The sequence below is a fragment of the Doryrhamphus excisus genome, linkage group LG17, assembly GCF_037039965.1.
Source record: "Doryrhamphus excisus strain RoL-2023G ecotype Guam linkage group LG17, RoL_Dexc_Guam_v1.1, whole genome shotgun sequence".
Classification (NCBI taxonomy): domain Eukaryota; kingdom Metazoa; phylum Chordata; class Actinopteri; order Syngnathiformes; family Syngnathidae; genus Doryrhamphus; species Doryrhamphus excisus.
Window position 1 is genome coordinate 2946617 of NC_136373.1, and position 15311 is coordinate 2961927.

Genomic DNA, 15311 nt, shown 5'->3' on the forward strand with positions numbered 1-15311 from the left:
CAATCTTAAATTTAATAAACTATAAATTAGACTATAAAAATAGTCCCATTGTTAATAGTGTGTATGTTACTGGGGGCGGCACTGATATGGCAACACATAGAAGAAAAAATCTGATTGGACAAAAAAATCTAACATACATATACACGACTGGAAACACTGCAGCCAATTTTTTTTATCACTCCTTTCTTAAATAATCATCATTTTTTGATTTGGTAGATTATATTTCTACTGTGTCCATGTACTCTAGCCACAAAAATCCGGAATAAAACTCCTGTTGGGGCCGTGACTTAAGGTGGAATTTGTATTTGTCAAGGTGAAACTCAACTCTGAAACCCTAACACCACTTCCTGTCCACCACTCCATCTGCTCCCCTAGGGAACCTATTTATAGTAACACACACAAACACAAGTCTTATTTACGTCTTAAATAGCTTATTTACTCCTATTATAGTGACTATTATGGTGTTTATTCTAATCTAGAGGTCTCTGATAATGTCGAAAACCGTATTTAGAAGGTTGTTCTTGTGAATATATTAAATGTAAACAAATGGTACTTGTACCCTACAACCCCATTTGTCAGGATCATGCATTAGCGGGAAGAGCAGCATAACTGATGCTGATGATGTGACGTGCCAAACCACTTCTCCCCCAATCAGAATCTTTGTCAGATGGCTCGGGTAGCAAAGTTGAAAGGTCGGCGTAGAAGTTATTATGGTATGTGATTTTTTTTTTTTTTTTTTTACCAACCTGCATATCCGTTTTCATCAGCGAGGCTCCCGCTTCCACCAGATAATGGCAGATGGTCCTGTGACACAATGACGCAGCCTGATGGAGAACCGTTTCGCCGCTGTGGAGGAACAGCGGTAGCGTGAGAGCCACAGAAGCTAACTGCTATTATATTCGGGTCTGGCGTGTATGCATTGCTAGCACGCTAAACAACACAGGTTTTACAAATGAAATGCAACAAATTATTTGTGTGGTTCCACCGTACATCAAGTTCTTCTAAGAATAAAAACAAACATGGACTCACTGTATGTGTTCCGTCACATCAACAATGTCACTCGGCGCTGAAAAATTAAGCAGATGATGACAAATGATATAAATATGCATATGACATCTCCACGGAGACGCGTCACCACACTTACCGTTGTCAAGAATGAAGCGGACCATCTCCTTGCTTCCCGCCTTGACGGCGTGGTGCAGCAGGCTACAACCCGATTGGTCAACACAACTGAGGTCACACCCACTTTTATGCAGTTCCTGTAGCTTTTCCACACAAAAACAATATTGAATTTGACGTTAAAACATGAAGCAACAAATATGATAATATAATAATAAAAAGTATGAATGAATAAGAGGTTCACGTTAGCCAAAATATCCACTCACCTTCTTCACATTGTTGTTCTTTACACACTGAATCAGCAGCTCTAGAAAAGACACAAAAGAATTGCATGCACAATAATTACTGATATGCTGGAGCCTACCCCAGCTGTCTTTGGGCGGGGTACACCCTGGACTGGTTCACACCACACTCACTCAACCTGTAGCTTGTTTTGGAATGTGGTAGGAAACCGGAGTACCCGAACATGCAAACTATATACAGAGATACCCGAGCAGGGAATCGAACCTGAGTCTCAGAGCAAGTGACTACATTCATTCATTCATTCATTTTCTACCGCTTTTCCTCACAAGGGTCGCGGGGGTGCTGGAGCCTATCCCAGCTGTCTTCGGACCCTGGACTGGTGGCCAGCCAATCACAGGGCACATATAGACAAACAACCATTCACACTCACATTCATACCTATGGACAATTTGGATACCCGGAGAAAACCCACGCATGCACGGGGAGAACATGCAAACTCCACACAGAGATGGCCGAGGGTGGAATTGAACCCTGGTCTCCTAGCTGTGAGGTCTGCGCGCTAACCACTAGACCGCCGTGCCGCCGCAAGTGACTACATAGAGGAGCAAAATAAACGGTGCTGATCTCATGTTGACTCGCTATTCTCCGCTCCCTCCTGCATCTTGATCACCAGGGATCCTCCCGAGGGTGAGGATTCATGCCAACATAGCAACGGAAACAGTAGGCTTCCCGATCTTCACCATGTTTCTGTCAATCTGCCAGAATTCCCAACCAAAAGCCGCACTCCAAAGACATGGAAAACATTTCCAAACCACTACGCTTGATCATAAATAATATAAAATGCACTGTTTATAATATTTGCCGTTCGATCCCTAAAAGATCTCACTCGATTAAGGGAACCTGAGGGGATGTCCTCATGGAGCTTCAGTATCCTTAAACAGAAGGAACAGTTGCTAGATCCTCCATACCGCCTTGGGCATCAAACCTCTTTATTCTCTCCAAGACAAATGGCTTAGAGTTGCTAAATATATTTCACATTTACAGTATTTCACAGGAGAAATGATCCTTCAGTCAAGGAACAATAATGACATGAAGACATGAAGGAGGTGGATTAGATGATGGCGGATGACGGACAGATATGGCGGATCCAAACATTGAGTGAGGGTGTGTTGGGAACGTTTTGGAAGACTCTGCCGTCCATCAATTCTTCCAGAGCTTCATTTGGAGCCTGCATCTCTAGGGAGGCCGGAGATATTGAACCTGAAAGGGTCCACGGCAACCCCCGAACCCGATGGCGGACACCAGAGGTTAAGTTGTTAAGCGTGCTTATGAGAGATTTACTGTATATATTATCGTCCCGTGGCCCTCGCTTTGGTAATCGGGAAGTTCTTTAACAGTCTGGTGCTCCAACACATCAAGGACCGTCTTCCATAGAGGATTCCATCACTGTCGCTCCGTGTTGAGCCACCTGGAACAGCGGCAGAGCTACGCCCGGATGCTCTTTGTGGATTACAGCTCAGCCTTTAGTAGAATCCTTCCGAAACATTCTCACCACCAAACTGGACACTCTCGGCCTTCCTCTTCTCAAATATTCCCGGATAAAAGACTTCCTCACCAGGGTTCCCTCTAAGCTACGAGCATTCACGGCTCTCACGCTTTCTACACTCTGCAAATCCCTGCTGCCCACAAAATCCATTCTAACCTCAACTGTAAACGAAATAAACACATCATTTATTTTGTACCAAAATAAGTATTTTGGCGGTAACAATGTATTATGCAAAATTTTCTGCCCTTTGTATTGAGTTATGGACTCCTATAGAGCAGCTGCACACAATAAAATGCAAAGAAAGCTTTCTAGTTCTTCCAGAATCTGCACCTATTCAGCTGTATTGCTTGGGATTTTGTGGTTCGCCTCCACCCCCGGGACGCCCACTCCAGTGTGGTTGGTCACACTCGCTAGTACTTAAAAGGACTACGATATAGGGGTTGATAATAAACAGCGATGTATCTTTTTCATTTGTTGCCTCTTAACATACAGCCATATGTGTGGGAATCCGAATCCGATCCGGAAGTCCAGACTGGACAGTGCGAAGTTTCTCAAGAAAAGATGTTACTTCAAGACATCTCTAAATGTTAAGCAGATTTAGCATTACAGAATCTGTAACAAATGCCACGAATTGTGGTGGGAAATGACAATTAGTATATGCGCACGCTATAATACTACACAGATTTTTGACTTACACAAAATAAACAGAGTTAGGACACTAATAATTGCTCTTTTGACTCTTCCCCACGACCAAACGTTGGAAAGGTGTCGGCTTTCAGCAAGTTTGTTGGCTAGTCCAGCTGCATACTGGCCCAAGTTCACAAAACAGTCCAGTGTGAAATCCGATGACAGATTCAAATACATTCCCTTTGCTGGTAAGGAATCAGGAAATCCAACCACTTGTTCCTGATGGTGGCGTCTTTCGGAATTGTAAACAAATATGGCTTTCCTGTACGAGCCATTGCTCGCAACATAAACAGAGAAGCACAGCTTGGGGGATAGGAAGAGAGCTCATCTGGCTAACAGCTACGCCCATATAATGAAGTCCACCCCTCTGTGACATCACAAAGGGGCAGATTTACCACGCCTTTTGAAACCGGTTGTTTTGAGCCATCCCAAACTTCTTTCAGGGTTCACTTCCAAATGCTCAAAGCTCATTATCTGAAACTTTGGCATGGTTTAAAACAAGAATATAACATTCTAATTACATTTATAGGTCAGAAAAATGGAAAAAGGTATAATATGTCCCCTTTTATCCCTACTGTTTTTTATCGTTTGCTTTTGTTTACCGTATATATTTTTCTAGAGATTATATATTTACTTTGATAGGGGTTAAACTTCCAAAGTCAGCAGGGGCGCAAATACTTATTCCCCCCACCGTACGCTGTGGCACGGTGCAAACAAAGCGTGTACAACTGAAGTAAGATCCTGAGATGAATGTTTATAAGATTGACCTCAATTCTTGCTCTCCCCGCCCCTCACTCTAAAAAGAAGAGACCTATAATCCAGTTATGTGAGCCTTCCCTCGGAGGGGGGGGGGGGCTGTTGGGGGTTAAATGGAGAACAGACATGAAAAATCTTTAAGAGCTTTTGTGGCTGGAAGACAAATCAAAAACACACACGCATCGCAAGAAACAGCAAACATTACAGCAATTTGACACGAAACAAGGGTTTGTGTACAAATTACAGATAAAGTAGAAAAAGTGAATAATTGTACACACGTGATGTACTTCAGGAAATAAAGGATTTTAAGGAGGATCTAAGTAGAGCTAAGTACATTTTTTGAGAAAGCAATTTTTTGCAAACGAGAGTCTTGGAGAGAGGAGACAAGAAACAAAGGAAGTTTACTATGGAAAATTACTTTTATAAGTTTATCTCTTTGGCATCAATATTTAGTAGATAATCCGTTTGCAGAAATAAACGCTTCCAATGAGGTTTTAGATCCTGGTTGAAGGTATTTTTGATAATTCTTCTTTCCAAAATATCTCCAGTTTTGTCAGGTTTGATGGTTTCTGAGCATGGACAACTTGTTTCAAATTAGTATATGCGCACGCTATAATGCTACACATATTTTTGCTCCATGACTTACACAAAAATAAACACAGTTAGGAAACTAACTGTGATGGTTTCTGAGCATGGACAACCTGCTTCAAATTAGTATATGCGCACGCTATAATGCTACACATATTTTTGCTCCATGACTTACACAAAAATAAACACAGTTAGGATACTAACTGTGATGGTTTCTGAGCATGGACAGCCTGCTTTAAATGACACCACAGATTTTCAACAATATTTCGGTCTGGGGACTGAGATGGCCATTCCAGAACGTAGTACTTGTTCGTCTACATGAATGCCTTAGGAGAATTTGATTAGGTTTTAGGTTAAACTTTGTCACTGATTCTTGAGGATTGTTGGCAAGAATTTGCTGATAATCTGCTGGAATCCATTCCACCTTTAACCTGAACAATTCCCAGTACCTGCACTGGCCACACAGCCCTACAGCATGATGGAACCACCACCAAATGCTACTGTGGGCAGCAAGTGTTTGTATTGGAATGCTGTGTTCTTCATTCTTCATGTCCATTTTAGTTTCATCAGTCCACAGCACCTTATTCCAAAATGAAGCTGGCTTGTCCAAATGTGCTTTAGCATACCTCAAGCGACGCCGTTTGTGGGCAGAAAAGGCTTCTTACGCATGACTTTCCCGTTTAGCATCCCCTTGTGTAAATTACACTGAATACACTGAATCTGAGATTTTTCTTAGCCTGCCAGTCCGGGTCTTAACTAGAACTGTATCTGTGGTCTTCCATTTCCTCACTATGTTCCTCAGAATGAAATCTCTGAGCTGGCTTTTTGTATCCTTCCCCTAGACCATGATGTTGAACAATCTTTGCTGTCAGGTCATTTGACAGTTGTTTTGAGGCTACCGTGGTTCTACTTGTTACAAACGATGCAACTTGCAATTGGTCACCTTGAATACCCTTTCACCTGTGTATGCAGGTCAAGGGTCAATGAGCTTACCAAACTAATTATGTGTTGCAATTATTAGTCTTAAAGGGTGCCCAAATTTAAGCACCTGCCTACTTAAAAAAATAATTATTGCATACTTCCTGTAAATCCTATAAACATCATTTCCCTTCTCGTCGGTTTCACTGAAATAGCTGATCCCAATAACCAGGGGATTATTTAGGGGTGCCCAAACTTTTTCACACCACTGTACAGTTTACTATATCTCGCCTTTGAAGGCTTCACAGTGAACCCATTATTCATTCAAGCTACATCTGTAGTCTCAGCTCACATTCAATGTGGGCAGCACGCTGACGCCAAGTGGGCGCCGTATCTTGCCAAAGGACACAACAACAGTGCCTGGGATCGAACCACTAATCTTCCGGTTTCTGAACAACCTGCTCTACCTCCCGTGCCACTGCCGCCCACGTGCATGGGACCTGGTTGCCGGTCGAACACTCCACGATTGCTGTGTTTCTCGCTTTGCCTTGACAATATCAATATATAGAGTACATGGACTAATGATTTTTTTCAAATTCACCTTATTTGCGCAAAATCGAGAGTTCCTGCAGCACATATCTAAACTGGTTCCCATGCTGAGTGAGTAAATGGAGGGAAAACCTTGACTGCTTCTTCTGCTTCACCAGATAAGATGGAAGGGCCAGTAAGTGCGTGCATTGGAGGCTATTAAGTGCATTGGAGAGAAAGTTACATTTCACGTCATTTTCCCTTGCATTGAGATAGTTAGAGATGATCTCATTCAACTCAGGCTTCCTTGTGATGAAACTTACACAAAGAGCATGTGATTAAATTACCTTGTCATTATAGATTAGATTTTATGCAGCATTTTTGACCCGGAATTACGATAAAATGAATGAATCACTGCAATATCAACAGGAAATAATACAGGAGATCCTTGTTAAAACACACACCCACACACACACACACACACCACGAGACATACATGTCACTTGCTCCACTGAGCTCTTCAGTTTGATGCTACCTGCCTGACCTTTTGGGATCTGTCAGTGTGTCAAAGCAACTAACAAAACAGAAGGTTAAGAAAGAGAAACAATATGTGTGGAATATTTATTTATACTGTAGTTTCGGCAGTTTTAGATGTTGTCTGGAAACAATATTCGGCTTAATTGAAATTTAAATTTATTCTTTCCTTGTCTATCCCCTCCTGCTTCGTTCTGAACGCACCAAATACATCTCATAATAAAACATTATTCATTTTCTACCGCTTATCCTCACGAGGGTCGTGGGGGTGCTGGAACTAGTACACCCTGGACTGGTGGCCAGCCAGCCAATCACAGGGCACATATAGACAAACAACCATTCACACTCACATTCATACCTATGGACAATTTGGAGTCACTGATTAATTAACCTAGCATGTTTTTGGAATGTGGGAGGAAACCGGAGTACCCGGAAAAAACCCACGCATGCACGTGGAGAACATGCAAACTCCACACAGAGATGGCCGAGGGTGGAATTGAACATGTGTCTCCTAGCTGTGCTAACTACTCCCAATAAAACATTAAATAATTATTCTTTCATTCATTTTCTAGCGCTTATCCTCACAAGGGTGCTGGAGCCTATCCCAGCTGCCTTCGAGCAAGAGGCGGGGTACACCCTGGACTGGTGGGCTAGCCAATCACAGGGCACATATAGACAAACAACCATTCACACTCACATTCATACCTATGGACAATTTGGAGTCGCTAATTAACCTAGCATGTTTTTTTTTTGGAATGTGGGAGGAAACCGGAGTACCCGGAGAACATGCAAACTCCACACAGAGATGGCCGAGGGTGGAATTGAACACGTGTCTCCTAGCTGTGAAGCCCGTATGCTAACCACTCCCAATAAAATATGAAATAATGTCAAATACAAACATGTAAGGGCATGCAGATCAACAATACTATCATTTGCTTTACTGGCTGAACAGGACATTAAAAGAAATAACTAAACAAACAATAATAGCGGATTAGATTTATATACTGTACGGCTTTTTTTTTAGACATAGAAGCTGCATTATTTCTGAAGCGCCTGAGGCACACAAGTTCACCAAAGAGCTAGAGTTGCAAAAAAAAAAAAAAAAAAAAAAGAATCACACTTGTGTATGAGTCAGTATGTGTGCACTACCTTTTTCTTCTCCTTCTTCACATCCTGCATCACTTGGCTTCTGACCCTTTTCATGTCTGGAGGGAGACCACCACACAAACACACACACACACACACACATATATATGCATGTTTTGTCACGGTTTGTGTTCGATCCGCATGTGCAGCATTAAATCAATGCGGATCTTATTATCAAAATGGGGAATTCAATTAAGTATCAAAAAGAAACATCCATCTAGTATTTCCGTTCTGTCTTGAATCAATCGCAAATAAACTATTCAGGCTGATTTAGAAGACGTTTCGCTTCATCAATTCATGCTAAAGACTACTAGGTAGGACAGCTTTATTCTGAGAGGATGGTGTGGACGGCCATCCGCCAACCAAGATTGGCTTTACTCTTTTGGGAATGCAAAATGACAGTCGTTATGATACAATGGAGTGAGACCCTTGCAAGCCAACAACAGTCGTTTGAACCTGAAACCAAAAGTGGAAGTGTGGTGTTTAGAACTCCTTGGATCCCACACCGTATCTTCAGATGGCGGGCCTAATCTAGTCTTGTTCTCCCCTGTCCTACCTAGTCTTGATCATGAACCGATGACACACAGATTGTACTTTTTCATTTGTGTACTCACCTCACTATTGGCTTGAGTTCATCTTGTGTGACGACAGAACGCTGGATGCAGCCTTTCCTGAAACCGACAGAAAGCAGTAACAGCTTTAGAGGGGAAAAAAACAACAAAACAAAACAATATGGTAGACAATAGGCGGTTTTGTGACCAACCTTCGGAGTTTTCGGACCTCGGGTGTTGGGCTGCCTGCGAAGGCTTCAGCTGCAGGGCTGTCATTGGTCATCCTACAATGACAAGACATATGGTTGTGACATAAGATCATCACAGGAAGTGAATATACAACAATATATTATAATATATTTATTTTTAATGTATTATTTTAATTTATAATTTAATATATCGTTTGCATGTTCTCCCCGTGCATGCGTGGGTTTTCTCCGGGTGCTCCGGTTTCCTCCCACATTCCAAAAAAAATGCTCGGTTAATTGGCGACTCCAAATTGTCCATAGGTATGAATGTGAGTGTGAATGGTTGTTTGTCTATATGTGCCCTGTGATTGGCTGGCCACCAGTCCAGGGTGCCCCCGCGACCCTCGTGAGGAAAAGTGGTAGAAAATGAATGAATTAATTCAATATATTTTAATTTATTATTATATATATTATTTAAAATTTATTTTTTATTCTAATATAATATATTATAACAGCGTTATAAATAAGTTATACATTGTATCAATCAATCTTTGTTTATTTGTTGGGGCTGAGGAGATCAATGATACAATCCCCATGCATGAAAATGACCTTTATGTTCATTTTATGAGTGGCTTGTTAGTCGGTTTGCTTAATTGGAATCCATTTTATTTCATATCAATATGCCGCGTAGCTCGGTGGGAAGCTGTTGCGCAAATTGCATGGTTTGATGCCTTGTTTTATGTCAGTGGGTGGGAGAGCTTTTGTCCTGATGCCAGCGTGTTTGTGTTTGCTTGCAGGTACTCCTCGAGGCAGGCGGTACGTTGGCTCGTGGCGGTGACGAGCTTTCCCTGGTAGGCTGGAGCAACATTCCACTAGAAGTTTGCGTAGGTTGAAGCGTTTGCTTAGGGGGGCATGTCCGTGATTTTAGAGGGGTTGGTAGACTTCCTGGGTTAGTAGTCTACAGTGTAAATAAATAAATATCCACCATATGTGACCGCAGGATGACGAGGGGTAGTTTAGATAGTGGAGGGACTTATTAGTCTAGCAAGGAAACTACCAACCATGCAGCAACCTCCAGTAAAACTACTATAATACTTTTTACATCAAGATACAACCATATATTTTTTTTAATCAACAAGCAGTCCCCCGTGCTTGGTCGGAATTTATGGAGTACAACCAGCCTGGGTGCTTGCTGTGCACGAGCCGCGGTGTGTTGGAGTGGCCCACAGCTAAGCTGAATTACCATTAAGATGGGTGCAAGTTCATTATGGCTTCAGAACAATCTATTTAATGCATGGTTGAAGCCGGTGAATGGAAAATATATTAAGCACGGATGGAAAGTTCCTAAAGGTTTTATATTGTATTATCAAAAAATGATTTTAAAAAGTCCTAAATTTTGTTGAAAACCTGATAATGCAAATCCAATTAATCCAGACACCCAAAAATATTAACAGAAAATACATTTTCCTACAAGCCTGTGCTGGAACCCCTTGAACACAACACATGATCCCGTACAATAGCACCTTCCATAAAGCTACCCTTATGTCTGAATCCTGAGTGGACAAAAAAGTGAAGCTCAAATTAAGGATGCCAACATGGAATACCCGGAGAAAACCCACGCATGCATGGAGAGAACATGCAAACTCGGAATCGAACTCGGGTCTCCTAGCTGTGAGACCCGTGCACTAAACACTCAACCACTGTGCAGCCTTATCCTAATGTCACCATCCAAAATACAAATGAATTAATTCATTCATTTTCTACCACTTATCCTCACGAGAGTCTTGGGGGTGCTGGAGCCTATCCCAGCTGTCTTTGTGCCAGAGGCAGGGTACACCCTGGACTGGTGGCCAGCCAATCACAGGGCACATATAGACAAACAACCATTCACACTCACATTCATAGAGTCGCCAATTAACCTAGCATGTTTTGGGAATGTGGGAGGAAACTGGAATACCCGGAGAAAACCCACGCATGCATGGAGAGAACATGCAAACTCGGAATCGAACTCGGATCTCCTAGCTGTGAGACCCGTGCACTAAACACTCAACCACTGTGCAGCCTTATCCTAATGTCACCATCCAAAATACAAATGAATTAATTCATTCATTTTCTACCACTTATTCTCACGAGGGTCTTGGGGGTGCTGGAGCCTATCCCAGCTGTCTTTGTGCCAGAGGCGGGGTACACCCTGGACTGGTGGCCAGCCAATCACAGGGCACATATAGACAAACAACCATTCACACTCACATTCATACCTATGGACAATTTGGAGTCGCCAATTAACCTAGCATGTTTTTGGAATGTGGGAGGAAACCGGAGTACCCGGAGAAAACCCACGCATGCACGGAGAGAACATGCAAACTCAAACTCGGAATCGAACTCGGGTCTCCTAGCTGTGAGGGCTGTGAACTAACCACTCGCCTTATCCTAATGTCACCATCCAAAATATTTTTTTTTACCGAGAATTAAAGAATCAATTAATGATGTTGGGCCACACTGTGTGCAAGTGGTTAGTGTGCAAGCCACACAACAAGGACACCCGGGTTCAATTCCCACTTCTCGACCAAAGACAGCTGGGATAGGCTCCAGCATGCACACAACCCTAGTGAGGATAGATGAATTATGTTCAATATTTCAAGTTCATTCACCTAAGAAGGTTTAATGTTTTTTTAAGTGTTTTTTTAAGTAGAGGGTTCATGGCTTCAAGTGAAATGTCTGAAAAAGTTTGGGAACCACTTCTGTGTAGTTAACACACGGATCCACCTTCTTGAAAAAATGAAAAAAGGGTCAGCTAAAATTGCCCGGGACTGCCATTTTTGTCGTTTTAAAGGGTATTTTTACATATTTAAACATTTCTACACCTCTGACACATTTGAGGAAAAACAACATGTTTTTGTGTGTAGGTGTGTTTGTCAGAGTGAGACAGGGAGATGGAGAGAAGCATAAGAGAGGGATGTAATTATAGTGGGAGGAATATTGTTCACCTCTGGCCGAGTGTGGGCTAACTGCTACACCGCTTGTCTGTGTGTGTGTGCGCGCTCCCGGTACAGTAAAACCATGTGATTCAAGTACTCTGACAGGCATTCCATTTCTCTCGCCATCAACCTTTTTTCAGATTACCATCTCCATTCCCTCTCTCTCTCTCTCTCTCTCTCTCTCTCCGATGGCCTGAATGCCTCTCGGACGACTCATCTCTGCACCTCATCCTCCCACTTTAGGCACTCAGGATTGCAAATCACACTGCCAACACAAGCATACACATGTACTCGCACATGAATTAGCCAAAGGATGCTGTTGTTAGCATTGCTCTTTCAATGAAACCAAAGAAAAGTAAAATATGTCTGCAGGAATTTTATGCAAGGATTTTTGTATCAGAGACAGAAGGAATGTAAGCAAGACCCCAGGAAAAAAAATGAATACTAGAGGTGCTGTGTTTGTGTGTCCCAATGATCCCGGGAGCTAAGTTGTTTATGTCTCTGGTAGGGTCACCCAAGGCAAAAAGGTCCTAGGTGAGGATCAGGCAAAATGGACGGATATCGATATTGGACCATGTTTTCCCTTGCCTGGACACGGTCCCCCTTCTGGAGTTGTTGGCCGTCCAAAGAAATGCTGCGTGGACATGGACTCGGACATGGACTCGGACCACTTCCAGACGTCTTTGAAGAGTTTCTGGACCAACTTGCTTGTTATGGTTAATCTTCAAACAGCTAAAATGATGCATAAGGCTACAAATAACTAATAATAATTAGCTAAAAATGTCATCCAATACTTCTCTACAAGAGTAGAGAAATATGATCTCAGGGAAGAAGTACATATGAAACACTTCTATGACTACGTTAAAAAGCCATAGCATTTCAGTATGTGGAATCAAACTATGGAATGGATTGAGTAAGGAAATCAAACAATGCACAACGATGAGCCAATTCAAGAAACAATACAAGCAGTTGATGTTTGCTAAATACAAGGATGAAGAGTCTTGAACCAGTCATGATGTGCTATATATATCACTATATTGACACTTACTATGGTACCCATTATGGCATTGGATGCTCATATCACCTTGTACTTCGGTACATGACAAAAAATAAAAAATTTAAAAAATGTTTAAAAACTTTAAAAAAATTTATAAAAATTTATCAAATAAATAAATAAATAAAATAAATTTGCTAAATACAAGGATGAAGAGTCTTGAACCAGTCATGATGTGCTATATATACGTATCACTATATTGACACTTACTATGGTACCCATTATGGCATTGGATGCTCATATCACCTCCTACTTCGGTACGTGACAAATATATAAATAAATAAAAAGATTTAAAAAAATAATCATGAAAATAAAATTTAATACAATAAATAAAAAAAAAATACTTCAATTATATTAGGAAAGCAGGAAGTGAACAAATGTAACAGTTACTGATTGTAAAAGTACCATTATGGAGGGGTAGGATTTAATAAGCTTTGCTTCTTCCTACTCCTTTTGGACATGTGGAACTGTGAACTGATTATGTGATGCATTCAATTGTAATCTGCTGCATGTTCAAATGAAATAAAACCATTACCATTACCATGACCAAGTAGTCATAGTACTACAGCTATGAGATAATACACAACCTTCCTTTTCTGCAGTGAGAGCTTCTTCTCTGTATATAAACATCTTGTAGGGCCCTTGAGGAATTAATGAAGCCGGTGGGGGGTGATGTCTGCTATAGTGTGGGGGGGTCACGCACAAAGGGAGTCCAAATGATGAGTTCTAGTGTTGTGCAGGTCTAGCGTCTTGTTCCTAAGGTCCTTTGACAACTGTCTTGTATTTTTTTTTTACATTAATTTGACTATTTATTGTGCTTATGTTGTACACTTTTATGATGATTATGCTGTCGAATTGATATTGTACATGTTGTATTGTGTCTCTTAACATCTGTTTGGTGACCGCAGATGAAAATGAGCCTTGACAAATTAGTTGGAAGCGTCTTCTCTTTGCAGCTTCGTCTCCATCTGTGAGTGTTGATGCGTGTACTGAATTAGAAATTTATATTTTAGAAAGGTATTTAAGACAGCATACAGCTGGTGACTGAATGCATATGCTTTGTACTTCCTTTGGTCGGATGACAAAAGTGTACCATTTATTATGATTTTTTTTTGGGTGTGAACATATCCGTATAAACTTTTACTTACAAGTCCTCAACAGGGAGTTTTCCTGTTGTAATGAGGAAAATAAATCAAATCTCCAAAGAAGACAGGATTTGATATTAATAAATAATACATTTAATTATGTGTCGAAATGAAAAGGCGGACATTGAGTAAGCCTCGCGGGATTTTTTTTTGTACTCCCATTGGAACATAATTTATTTATTAACATAATGTCTGTGATCCACAATGTACAACACTAATCAATAAAGAAAGGAAACTGTACGAATAATAATATCGAACTGAGACAGTACATGTATTTGTCCGTTTGTCACTCACAAAAATAGAGCAAACTGAAGCCAATCTAATATAACAAGGAGAATTGTAGCGCTACGTGTCTGTAATAATAAATGTGAATGCCTACATGCATGCATGGGGTTAAAAACAATGAAGCGTATATGGACATGTGCATATAATAAACACGTTGCTTTCTTTCTGCAAAGAAACTGCAGCGAACATGTAAATAAGCACTATTATTCATGTAAGTACAGTATACACCTACACAGAAATGCATACGCATAAGCGCAGACACATAAAGGAATACAATTATGCAAGCACTCTTCATGCAGGCTTCGCGCTCTAACAGGCTCAACAATCCCAACTGCCACCATTCAGGGCGAGCCAATTCTATCCCACAGCACCAACGGCACCATTTTCTCTATAGGGATGCCATCATGCAAGTCATTTATACAGCCTCCAATAACCTTATTATTCTGGATACTTTATTTTGTTAAGTCAGGCTTAAAACAGACAAAAAGATGTGGACACTAATTAAATCACCGGTAACTGAAAATGTAGGAACATATGTGTGTGTGTGTGTGTGTGTGTGTGTGTGTGTTGCACACAGGAATTGCAAACTCTGCCTAAGACGTTCCTAGTTCCTGCAGAGGAAAAGGGGCTTATGAACCCTGATTTAAATCCAATTAAACATCTGAGGGAGAGCTGAAACATGCAATCTGGAGAATGCAAGCATCAAACCTGAGAAAGCTACATAGCGGGCCAAAAAAAAGGAACACCGACAATAATCAACAGGTGCGGGAGTCACATTGAGAATTACAGGAAGCGCTTGATTGCAGTAATTGCTTCAAAATGAAATCTAAATGAATCTTTCGAAAACTCCACATCCACACAACTATGCTGTTAGTGTACAAATATCTGCAATATATTACGTTATCATATCTAGAAACGGAGAGCCGCTTGTACTGTGTATATATGGGTATGGGGTCCCGTCACCCCCAAAAACTGGGAATGGGTGACAAGACTCACAAACAAAACAGCTCAACACAATGAAGTCCTGGGGGCAGTGCCCCCATGT

General features: G+C 41.3%; 1 protein-coding gene across 1 annotated transcript in view; it reads right to left on the reverse strand.

Annotated features, from left to right (window-relative positions):
- Positions 1-15311, reverse strand: part of LOC131137647 (diacylglycerol kinase zeta-like) — a 52481-nt gene that overhangs the window by 1526 nt on the left and 35644 nt on the right. Inside the window, exons 30-36 of the mRNA XM_058085831.2 lie at positions 8829-8900; positions 8680-8736; positions 8069-8124; positions 1386-1426; positions 1145-1265; positions 1030-1066; positions 747-846 (exon numbers count right to left, since the gene is read on the reverse strand). Coding sequence (XP_057941814.2) covers positions 747-846; positions 1030-1066; positions 1145-1265; positions 1386-1426; positions 8069-8124; positions 8680-8736; positions 8829-8900 — 484 coding nt within the window. The remainder of the gene's footprint in view (positions 1-746; positions 847-1029; positions 1067-1144; positions 1266-1385; positions 1427-8068; positions 8125-8679; positions 8737-8828; positions 8901-15311) is intronic.